The sequence below is a fragment of the Myzus persicae genome, unplaced genomic scaffold (genome assembly GCF_001856785.1).
Source record: "Myzus persicae strain clone G006 unplaced genomic scaffold, MPER_G0061.0, whole genome shotgun sequence".
In the NCBI taxonomy this organism is placed as follows: domain Eukaryota; kingdom Metazoa; phylum Arthropoda; class Insecta; order Hemiptera; family Aphididae; genus Myzus; species Myzus persicae.
In genome coordinates, this window is record NW_019103933.1 from 245,363 (window position 1) to 259,073 (window position 13,711).

The 13,711-nt window shown below is 29.1% G+C and overlaps 1 protein-coding gene across 1 annotated transcript in view; it reads right to left on the reverse strand.

Moving 5' to 3' along the window:
- Positions 1–13,711, reverse strand: part of LOC111036523 (calbindin-32) — a 67,244-nt gene that overhangs the window by 9,399 nt on the left and 44,134 nt on the right. The window contains exons 7-9 of the mRNA XM_022318558.1: positions 830–913; positions 614–669; positions 356–401 (exon numbers count right to left, since the gene is read on the reverse strand). Coding sequence (XP_022174250.1) covers positions 356–401; positions 614–669; positions 830–913 — 186 coding nt within the window. The remainder of the gene's footprint in view (positions 1–355; positions 402–613; positions 670–829; positions 914–13,711) is intronic.

A 13,711-nucleotide genomic window follows, 5' to 3' on the forward strand; every position in this document is an offset into this window, starting at 1 on the left:
AAATTGTGTGAGAAAACATTTTTAAAAAATGTTAATAGTATTTGAAAAGTTGGGTGTTATTCATACGTCAATTTAAAGAACTACCCGGTACAGTATTGTATTCGATAAGGCTTAATACTATATTTAAGGATTATTTTATAAATTTTTTTGTACGCACCTAAATAATTATATTATATAAGTTATATGTTTCATTATAATATATGTGTTTTATGTAAAATGTTATTTTTACATGTGTTTATACACTTTTGGCCCACTAAGAGCTTTTGATATTTTATGCAGATCTCGAATATAACAGTTTAGAGATCCCTGGATTAGGCCGTGTGTAGGAAAAATAGCATGCATTAGGTATACTCACTTTGAACACTTGCCGGCATAAAAAGTTCTCCTTGACGGGCAGCAACCTTAACGAGGATAAGGCACAAATTTAATTTCATACAAACACAACGGCTGTCCGTGCGCCGCCGCCGGATCGATCGACATCAATAATTTTTGATTATATAATATTATGTCTTAAACATCATCGATGGAAATCGTCGATTTCGGCGGTGACGGAAAAACAGCGTGTTTATTATTTATGGTGCTGAATGCTAATAACACGCAACCAAACACTCACTTGGCCATCTCGGAAAGCTGCAATTTTCCATCCTTGTTTGAGTCGAATACTTGCAACTAGAGAATAAACGTGTACAACATTAAAGTAAATTAATAGTGGCGTGGCGTGAATAGTGTCGATAAACACGACGATAATATATTGTACGCCGTTTCGGGGGCAAAATAAATGTATATAAAATTATAAAAACTATGCGTTACGTATATATAGTATAAATACCATTGTATCGGTGTATTCGATGAGCTTGTCTTCGGACACGTCATTGATTTTTTTCGCTTCTTTCAGCAAATCCCTTAGAAAGTTCTGAAATGTTAAAATTCAAAAATAAAATACCACGTTATTGATATTATTTCATTTCACTGTTTTTATGTAATTTTATTGATTTTCGAACTCATTTGGGACATTGTAGAACAAATAAAATCTTGTCAGTTTTTGATCACTCAGTTTCGCGTCAACGTGCAATCATATAATATATAGCTAGTGAAAAATCCAAAAGGTAATATTTGTCACCATTATAAATAGGACGTCCTTATCTCAACGGTAAATCAAGCTAAAAGCATCTGATCGGTTGTAATAAAGCGTAAGAATATATGGATACACGTGTGTGTGTGTGTGTGTGTGTTAGAATGTCAACTGTAATATCATCTTTTGTTTTACGTGTAATTTAAAAGTTTCTATTTTTACGAGACATTTGGTACATAATATATACAACACATACAACTATGTAGGTACATATGATATACCAGTTTATAATATAAATATATATATATATATATATATTATATTTATATACTAACAATCATGATCACCCCCCTTTTATCCTTCTATAATAATATATCTAATCGAATTCTGGTTTTTAGAAGTTTTTAGTAATTCATTTTCATACAAACTTCTTTTTTTCGAATTAGTTTCACCATTTTTTATGGTAAATATTCTTAAATAGCAGATTTTTTTGAAAATGTTGATGAATCAAAATTTAATTTCGATCGAGTATTATAATATTTATTTTTAGTACTGAAGGCCCCGATTCTGAGTGACTGAATTATTAAACTTTAAATAATAGGTTTAATAATATATCCGTTAGGTATATGAAATATAAAATAAACTATTATATAATATAATATTTAGATACATCATACTTGTACATATTTTTAAAATATAAAATTGAAATAAATTAAACAATATTAATTAAATTAATTTTTAAATCAACATAGTCTCATATTTTCATAACCCTTTATACAAAATATTATTATTATTAGTATTTAAAGTTTAGTTACTCTGAAACTGATTTTTCGAATTTTGGTATAAAAAAATAATTTAACAAGCCATCTACAGTAAAAAAGTGGATTCTCATTTAAAAAAAAAGAAGTTTGTGTGTTATATCACCACAGCGCACTCTTTAACAGCATAAAACAATCTGAGCATCTAAAAATATAGTCTTTAAGTTATTAAACTTATGTAATTGTCAAGCTATCATAGTCTATAGTAGCGGCATTTATAATAAAAAAAAAACTAGACTTAACTAGTTGCTAGTTGTTAAAAACGCATTGTACGACAGTTGTCCGTGATTGAGGCGCATATTTGCTACACACTGGCTTATATTTTGGCTACACATTAAAACATGATATAATTTATATTTAAAAAGACTTTGCTTCCTCAGTGTTTTACACCTAAAAGTAGTTTCTCCGGGCAATGCTGGGTAATTCAGCTAATTAATTATAAAAGTAAATACGCGTAGTAACTATAGTATTGAGTATACAACAGCAAGAAATTAACGATCATCATTACTCGTGCAAATAGCAGGCACAAATGCACGATGATGTTAAATATTACTTATAGGATTGATTAATTATAATTATTCGTTATAAAATTGTTTTCATTATTTCAGACGAAGCAGAGTTAAAATATAAATATTGAATAATACACATCACACGCCTTTGTGCTGCAGGATTCCTTCGTGTAAGTTGCCTCTTTGATATAACATATTTACAGGATGCTAGGATCGGGTGAATTTTGAAAAACAAACTAGACAATATAAAGGTAACATATTTTATATAGACTCAATAAATAAAATAAATTCGTATTAGATTCCAAGCGCAGTATATGTACTGAGAGCTGCTATTGATTTTACAATGATGTATGTTTTTGTTCTTTTTTTTTGCAGGAATCCATTTTGCAAACAGTACGAATCGTCAAATTTATATTTGCAGCTCTATATCCCTATCAAATATTGAACGCATGTCGTACTTTAAGGAATCCTTTTTTGGCATTTCCGAGAAGTTTGAAATCGCAGTTAAGGAACAATAAATTAAAAAATATATATAAACGTCAAATGCGTGATTTAAACAACAGAATCCCGATCACTTTTTATAGAAAAAATGTTACTTAGAATTTTTTCAGACTCACTGATTTTGAATGTTTTTAACAATGATGCCTACTATAGCTTGCGGCAAATTGAGTGAAATAAAACGACTGGACTTGCACCATAATACTATAGGTATGTATTTTTACCCACCCGTATCATAATATTGTTATATTTCCTTTCTCATTTCAGAACGTTTAACATGGTTTATAATTTATTCATAATAATAAAACGTGCACCTTTTTTTTATTTTTTTACTATCCATTGTTTGCTAAATGTTCAGAGCACAAACTATTATAAAAAAAAGTATTATAATTAAAATGTAAGACTCTCCTGGATGAGATTATTATACTCAACGTTTTATACGTGCATCAATCTTAATATTGAGCTACTTTTGCAGGCTTATTAATTATAAATTATAATTTTAGTTTAATTTTAGATTATGGGTTGACAAAAGCGTATTTAAACACGAGCGGATACCAAGTTTCATTACTTCGGACAAAACATAATTAGTAAACCATGATATAGTCCGATATGATGAAATGTTAAAATGTATAATATTATCATCACTTTCACAGAAATGATTTCTTTGATGATTGAATATTAAAATGATGCAAGTTGTCATTTGAAATTCGAAAGTTGATAGATAGACAGATAATATAAATGAAATAGATACATATAAATTAGTAATAATTATATTTTACTTAAAAAAACACTTAATAGCTATTACATCTAATGAAATTCTTTTGATTTTATTTATAATAGTTATATTTATAATTTTGTATTCATAAATTAATTTAAGATAGTTCGGTTTTGAAAAGTTATTATTTTATAATTATATGTTTCTTTAATTAACATACACATTACTTACTACTAAATAATAGGTATGGGTTTAAAATGGATTTCAGTCTTATTGGGTTGTTAAAATAATTTATAAGCATTTCAAAATTATTTCATAAATTAAAATAGTAATATTGTCAGCTGAATAGAATTGTGTTTATATTTTGCCAATAAAAATATATTACAATGTTAAATATTTCGAGTGGAACACCGAACAAGGCGGCCATTATTTAATGAATCGTTTATAACTTGCAAATTATTAACGAATCAAACATTTTTATAATTATGCAAAATATGAATACAGAAGGTACGATTTTAAATGTAGGAACTATTCATTAAGCGTAAATCCAATTATTATTCGTAATTAACACAACTATATTATAGCCAATGTGAATTAAAACGAAATTGGCATATAAATGCTTTTGGTTTTTATTGTATATTATGATATTAATTTTGTTTTAAAAATTAAAGTTTAACTAATATATTCCTCGATTAAACTTATAGCATTTATTTCTGTATGGTGTTACAAAATACATAGTAAGTGTATTTATTTTAATTGTTAATTAGTGTACAATAATCTAAAATTCATTATGTTTTGTGAATATCATTGATATCAAAAAATCTTCGAGGCAGTATTAAATGATGCATTTGATTTAATATCATAAAAACCCCTTAATAGATTACTATTTAATGTATGTAATACTATTGGGAATCGGGGTCTTAATAATCCCTGTTATGTGTTGTATCAATAGATGTTCTTGGTTCCAGTTTATATAATTAATTATATTATACTTAGAACAAGGATTAAAGTGGAAGTATAAAATTATTATATTGTATAATATATTAATATGGGTGAATCTACAAATAGTGAAAATTAATGAAAAAATTGTTAACTATAAAATGTGTTGTACTTAGACAGTAAAATGAAAAATCGTTGCGGCTATAATATAATTTTTTTTTATTTATATTAGATTGATGAAAAGGTTTATTATACAATATTTTTCCACTTTGTACGGTTCATTTATAAATTCAACCCTATATTTAGTTTGTAGCTCGATTATTTATATTTCAGATTTATTATATCAATGCACTTACTTGATAAAACATTGTAAAAAAAAAACCTCACTACCTGTATGAATCGTATCTCCGCAATTATAGTTTATTTGAGAATTTCGTACGAAACGTACAGTTTGAAATTTATATGTTTATATTTCAGGATTACTTTGAGAAAATTAATATCCACATAATATTATAACATCATTGCACCAAATTGGCCATTCGTATTTATTTTGCCATCGGTATGTACACAATGCGTATTGTGAAAAGAACAACTATGATCCATACAATTTTTTTTTGTCGTATACCAGTCGTATACCGTATCTTTGTATTTGTTATTGATATACAGGTACGGTTGAATATACGGTTGAAATGGATATGATTTTTTACAGCCGTCTGCCAGGAGTAGATAATATTTGTTGAATACGCCTCTATATAGACGTGTAATTCGGCGAATCCATCAGGACGAATCAGATTATACTATTATTATTATTATTATTATTATTACGTTGTGTACAGCATTACTCTATTGCGTCGAACACATGACGTTATGGGTATAGTTATACTATGTGAATAGAAATAATATAATTCGTGAGAGCCTAATCGGATGGCGGAAACTATATCAGCTGTGACTAAGAATCGCAGTAAATCGTCACGGAGAATTTGTGTCCCGAAATTAATCCTCGAAAAAACAATAGGTTTATACTCGCGGCAGTGCTATCTCGGCACGAGTGTGTATTATTAAATGAAAGGGATTTACGTTCGGATACAAAAGGGAAGATTCGAGATTAGTCTTGGTTTACGAGCTAACTGCAGAAGGCCAGCTGCAGCTCAGGACGAAGGACCTATATAAATAACTAACGTGAGTATGTTATTTAATATACTACTTGTGTAATACGAGTTTACAGGGTGATTCATTTAGTAGCAAACGCGTTTAATCATCCCGAAAAGTACTAACTGTTATATTTAAACTAAACTACAGAAATGTTGTTTTACGATGATTTTACAATAATTTATCTATTAAGTAAATTATTTATGTAAAAATTCATAGTTTTACACATAAACGCACACACATACACACAAAATATATGCATATTGAATACAGTGCACACAGAACCAAAAAATTTTCGACCGGAAGTTCGAAACGCTTAACATATATTTACCGGGTTCACCACCGTTATGAAGTAAAGCCATACTATGGTATAAGGCTCGATAGTCGATATACCTAATTCTTACATTTTTAATGAATAATACTAGGGTTTTATGCATGATTCAACATGAAAATGAAGGGGTATAGGTGTGCATAGGTTTATTTTTCTATAAAAAATTTTCCGTCGCATCTAAAGCGTTTATAACTCTGAATGGCTTTCATTATAATATTATCGAGAAATACGACGAGCCCGTCTACAACACAATATGGGCCACGCCGCTGTGTACTTAACCCATATATTCGTGAATATTATGATGATGTTACTATTATTTTTTAATATTCCTGTTTTATTATTTTTCCATTAAAGTTATAATTTACGGTGAAAATATCCTGTACCCCATATAGTACATGTACACACTTATGTATATATATATACAGGTAGTATCGTTTTGATAGCGTTAAAATTACGAGCCTTGAATACTGCGCAACTGCAGAATAAAATTGGCATTTTCTTCACCATAAATAAATCATGTTATTTTATGGCCATCTTGACCGACATTATGACAATATTCATTTTTTTTTTCACTAAACGTAGATACTTACCTATTTATACCACCTATATGTGTACGACCAACATACGGCGCATTGTTGAATACAATGTATACACGTACATAATCGTATAAATAGTACAGTGTCGTGGTTTTGTTCTGACGATGTTCTAGACTCGAACCTTTATGTACGGCTAACGCTATTCCCGTCGGAATCAATTAGACAAGTCTCTAAATGTACATAGTGTACCTAAGTGTATGTATGTATATATTATAGCAAACACAACAATACACCCCACAATACCTATGTGTGATTTAATATACTGCGGACTTTCGCATAAATCAACGCGTCCCAAGTGTTTATGAACATTGGCTGTTTTACACGTTGTTATTGTTATATTACTTTTGTTGCTGGCGGTCGCGTGAATTTGATTTCGACCTTCCAAAGTTTAAGGGGCGTTGTGTCGGCGGTGGGCTAGTGCGCGTTGCGTGTGTGCACATAAATATACGAACGCATACATACATATATATGATAATAACAAACAGAGAAGAAACAGCTGCATATGAAATCCCCATTTAGGGCCCCCCCGGGAGCGCATGAAATCTAATAACGTAGGGTACAGCGCGCGGCATCTCCGGCTTTTAGATATTGTTAAGCTTCGGCAACAAATAGAATCGAAAGCATGTAAACATTTTCACGTATAGGTATACTGTATGTTATATATTTTATTTTTATTTTGTTTAACTCCCTGCGGCGGTACACGAAGGTGGACTGATTGGAATGGGAATTCGGATGGGTGTGTACACGGTCGTAATAGCTGGTTACAGTACCGGCCAACGGTAACTTCAGGCCGCCACTAGACAGCCGATGTTTTTGACAATATTCTAAGAGAATCGAGTGATTATTTGCAGAACACTTTAATACTAAATAATAACCGACAAAGACGTATGCGAGAAAATCATATTTTTATTATTCTGCAGTAGTTCATATCAATAAATAATTTTTTTTTTAAAGTACACTATTATTAGACTCAAATATTATTATTATTTTTTTTTTTTACTATTGAAACTTTATAATCGGGGATGGCGGATGCAGAAAGAAGATGTGGGAATGAGAAAGGGGTGCTGCTTGCTGCTAGTGGAATCGTTAGCATTCAATTTAATATTACGCCTCATATCTTGAACATTTTTAAATATCATGTAAGTTCATATCCACCAATTCTGAGTATTGTTATTATAATTTATAATACAATTATAATATTTAAAAATCACCCTTTTTCTCATCAACTGTCAATCAAATTATTTTTTTGAAAGTGGCTGATGTACCTACTACAAGTACTACCTAAATTGAAATTTGAACCCGTAGTTTGTGAGTTATTCAACTTTGTGTACCTATACTAAGAATAATAGGACCATAATAATCAGATAATGAAATATGAGGAATATGATGAGTTAAAAACGTATGACGTATGTAATTAATATTCATCCATCAACATTTTATAATTTGTAAAAATGTCCAGATATAACAAATACTAGATCGAATAATGCATCTGTTTTACATTTTTATAAATATGTTTTTAAGAACTATACTTATCCTTAGTATATACATGTACATAAAATTAATAATTCATTATTAATTTATAGTTCGGAAACTACCAGTTCAGATGTTGAATAGATAAAATAAAAAAAAGAATTGATTTTCATTAGAAATATAAGTTTTTATCGTTACTTGACAATTCTCAAATGTTATAACATTTCAGGATTTAAGCGAAGCAAGTGTATAAATATTGATTTCATTATTTTAACATATATTTTTATTAATTAATTAAATTACGTATCTTTTTTAATAAAAATGTGGTATTTTGTGTGTGTGTGTGTGTGTGGGTGTTTGTGTGATGTGTGCTCTTGTGAGAGTACTGTTTCTGGATCCGTCCCAGTATTAGAGTCAATCTCAGTTTGAATAATTTGAACGAAAACATTATCGTTCTTATTTATGCATTTACCAAAATTCCGTTATTCCAACCCGGTATTTATCCATTTTATCCCCTTAAAATCATGCTTGAATAATAATACAATATTTAATATACGCTACGTACGTACCTATTTAATGGGGCGGCTATAATATGCCTGTCAACTTACCGTATTTTTCGAATATAAAACGCCCGTTAAATTAGGCTCTAATCGAATCCGCCTCAGTGATAATTTTAATAACTTCAAAACTTAAGTGAATATGTATATGTATGTTTCCCAGCGAATCAGATTTTATGTGCACATAATCTCGGTTCGTTCGCGGAAATCTTAATATTATATTTTAGCCGTACGTCGTGAACTTCTAGAAATTAAGTTTTGAAAATCACCAACTGAGACATATTAAAATTTATATATTCACATAAAACGAAGGTATAGGTGTATCCAAAATTATAATGGAAATTATTGCGACGTATTGGTAGTAAAGTTTTGGCGTAACGCAGGAAAACAAACTATGTCTATTGTCTAATAATATGAAGGTATATCGTACATTTAAACGTGATAATGTTTCATGTTCCATCCGAGGAAAGTGTAGAGGTAAAAAGTTTTCAGAATAAAATTTGTTCATCGTACCTATACGTGTATGCATGATAATATGAAATAATATAATATCGATTTTACGGAACGCATTAGACCGAATGTTTAACATTATTTCGATCAATATTTAACTACACGAAAAGAGTTCAAAATACATTTTAGGATTCTAAACATACGTTTATTATTAAATACCTTATACAGTTATATCCCCATTCCGAACGATTGTTGATTTAGTTAACAAGGTGATACCGTGGTAGATATTATTTGTAACATTATTAAGTAGTAATAATAATGCTTAAATGTTTAAAAGCGCTGAGAGATGAAAAAACACTACCTGTCTCTGTAGTCTTTCCACAACTTTTTAACATATTTTAATACATTTATAATAATATTATTATTTAAAATTTTTTTTTATTTATTTGACGATTTGAAAATATTATATTTATTTATAAAAGATAATTGCATAATATTATAATAGTTTATAAAAATAATAATAATACCCTTCAATAACGTTTTGCAAATCACGTAAAATTTTTTTAAACATACGAATAGGTTCTTCAAGCCAATCATAATTTAAATTCTCATCAATGTAATCCGCGTATAGCTTATATCCATTTTTAAAATATATTGAATAAATACAGAATAGATTTAAGTTGATAAAAATGCTTTTATTATAATTTTATAATTATGGGATATTAAAAAGAATGATAAGGTACCTTAGATATTTATCAAGTTTTAATAAAGTTTTTCTTAAAATTATTCAAAGTGTCATTTATAAATACCAAAACTTAAGATTTATTTCAGTTAAAATATAACTTAGATATATCTTAGTAAAATATAAGTATGATTTATAGATACCAATTACTGTTTTTAGTTAAAACTATTCTAAGATTTTTCTTTGCATCGTCTATAAATTTGGCCAACTGGTCTTTTGAATTTAACTTTTAACAGAATATTATACTAGGTCACCAAATTATTGTAAAATTGAAATTGCAATTATAGTTTATTGCTTAAAATACGTTTAGAAACAGGGATTTAGTACGCTCTCAGAGTATAAACTATAATTATTTTGAAATGAGAAAAAAGTTTTTTTTCTACCTACTAAATTTGTTTGTCTTAAAGATATATTATGATGTTTTCATATTATTTTTTATTTTAAAATTATCTCTTGCTTATTTTTTTAGTCTCCTTTCAAATATTAATAATTTTGGTATAAATATTTTTTCCTATAATGCTTTTTGTAAATCTGTATAATATGTATATTATGAAGTATTATAACGTTTTCGGTTATTGTATAGAGCGCTTTTACGGTACATTATTATTATTAATTTTAAATTCAAAACATGTGGTGCAACGCACAAAGTTAACATATTTTAAAGCATATTTTCTATTAAAATAACGTACCGACTTAAATAATTAAAATGTTATTGGGAGTCTGAAAAAAATAAGTACTTGCGGGGAAAAGTAATTAAAAATGTACCTCTATAAAACGGAATATCACACATGATAACAGTGTGTATTATGACCATTACGTTGTCCGTAATTATTATATGCATATATATAATACAATTTCCTCCTTTGTCTTCTATAAATTGTTTACTTTGGCAAATTGCGTTGGGCATAATTTATGATTGCGTCATAAATAATAAAATATTATTTTTGGGAGAATGCTGTGGTGGTGTTGTACCCTAGACCTGCAGCAATCGATAGTTATATATAATACATAGAAGAAAAAGTCAAAAAACACTGTTATTGACCCCCCCCCCTTCTTCTACCATACTTTTCACAGTTCCATACGACGTATCAATGCTTATATGGGTTAGTTGTATTTCACGGGAGAACATTTTTCCTACATGTTCACCTTAAATAATATAAATATATAATAATCGGATAGTATAGTATATAATATTATATGCCGAGATCGTGATTTTCCGATAGAGGTATTTTTTTTTAAATGTATACATCTTGTAGGAATACATTTTATGCATCACGTCGTATCGAATTGAAACTTAATGCAAACTGTATATGTATACTACCAGCTACATAATATTACATAGGTAGGTATATATACATATACGACGTATAGAAATGGAGATACGAGAAAAACGGCCATAATAGTCTTATATTGGCATATTACATACCTATACACAACACATCATGTAATGTAATCATGCATAGGTATGCGTGGTACATAATATTATACAGAATGATTTACCAAGCATGCTCACCCCCATTTTTTCATTTTTTTCATTTATTTGTTTGAATTCTGTTTTTGGAATATTTAAACATATACTTACTAAACTAATAAGGACTACATTTTCGGAAACTTTGATTTTTCATACCATTTATTTCATTTCCTGTTTAAAAAACTTTATTTTTTTAAGTAAGAGCCAACCTTTTTTTACTGTAAATAATTTAGCAGGCGATATGTTTTAACATTTTGACGTAGGTATCTAAATTAAAATTGGAGAAAGTGGTTTTTGAGTGAATGAATTAAAAATGTATGAAAAATGGATAAAAGTCCCTAAAAATATAAACAATATTATGAAACATTTCATCTGGAACATTTCATCTGGAACATTTATCAATTACAAGATGTTAATGACTGTTAGAAATTAATAGATAAGTATTAATTACTATAATTTTCAAATCATCATAATCGCCATATCTTCCACACTTACCTACTTACTTACCTTATCCTTATAGTATTTAAGGTTAAATAAGGCTAATACTAGGTACTTGTCTGAATTTAAAATTGGACTGATCGACATTTTTTGAAAAATCGGTTAACAATTTACAGGGGAAATGGATTTTACCTTCAAACGAGCAAACGGTAGTTAGCATGTTTTGTGAATCGTCTTGAATGCACAACCGTCAATAATCAGAAATCTTTTCGCCTCAACCTTTGTCTGTTTGAGCAATATTGAGTACCTATCTACCTATGTATTATATTTGATTATAGTGTGTATTACGAGTGCTCACGGTTGGTATATATATTTTGAGCACCACGTGACGCACACGACCGCATGCGGTAATAACAATATTAAAATATAAAAATATAATAATATTATATTTATTATTATATAACGGCACAATGATATATTATGCATGTCACGAAGTTTTCCCGTCGTCTGTCGCGGCGCCTGTGAAATGTGTTCAGGCGCGCACTCGCCGTTTTGTACAATAATATTATTATAATATGTTTCTATATTACTATTATAATAATATTATGTGCGCAGTGTGCGTCTACCGCCGACAAGCCATTTGTTATGTAATATTTTTTCTGCAAATATATGAAAAGCGTTCGTAAGCATTCGTTCGTTTCTATACATTGCCTACTTACGCCGCTATATTGTTCGGTCACTTCCATTTTATACGCGTGACATGTGCACATCACGGCGATCATTTAAACCCAAACGAGATATATTTTAATAGTAAATTGTATTGAAATATAAATTATAAAAATTCGCGACGACGTTTGAGGTCTGTTTAAGCCTCGGAAACTATAATATTATGCTGTCGACGTTTCGAGTTCGGTCTGATTTCAAGTGCTCCGTGCATTACATGGAATTTAAAGTATGTAATATAATGCGTTCAAATTAGTATCCTTAATAATATGCAGGTATTAGCCATTAGGTATAAGTACCTATAATATAACATATTAATATATTTATAGAATGTGTCTACCTGCTCGTTACATTTTTTTATCCATAATTACATTTTTGCGCAGCCAAAAACTCAAATGTATACCCTATTATATACTAATCAGCAATCTCAGCGATTTTTAATGACGATCGTAACCTCAGCCAAGCCACTGAATGTAATTCGTAAAATATTTCCAACAGTAGTCGATAAATAATATTGTACATCCCATTATAAGCTCACTATATTCATACGATAATTTTATATATAACTACTTTTAACCCTAGAGCACACGCTTCACGGTCAAAAAGACCGGGCTTTTTGAATTTAGTTCATTGTTCCAAAAATACGAAATATTAACCTAACCCAATCTAGGCATCTTATAATTAGATGATAAATTAACATTACATACAAATCCTAACTGTATACTATTTGTTGCCTGTACTATAGAAGGGTTCAAAGTCCATTACCTATTAAAATTAAGTAGTATTTTTGGTTTAAAAAAAAAACATGACTTTAGTGTCATATAAACCTAAAGCTAATAAAATTGTTTTAGTTATATCAACTATGCATAACGATGATAACATTGATACTGACTGTGCTAGATCAAAGCCTGAAATGATCAAATTTTATAACTCGACCAAAGGAGGAGTCGACACTGTTGACCAAATGAAAGGAAAGTATTCCGTCACAAGAAACAGCCGGCGTGTTTAGCGAAATTGTTTAAGCAAAATTATTTGACAATATTTATTTAATTTAAAAATAAAATCAATAAAATAATTATTATTTCAATATATCGAGTTTTAATTGATGAAATATTTTAATACACCGTCAAAAACACCGTGTGCATGGAATCTCGTGAATATTTTTAATGCGAGTAATCTAGGGTTAAGTGAAGATAGATATTAGTAGTTAGCTGAAAAACAATATGAATGAAT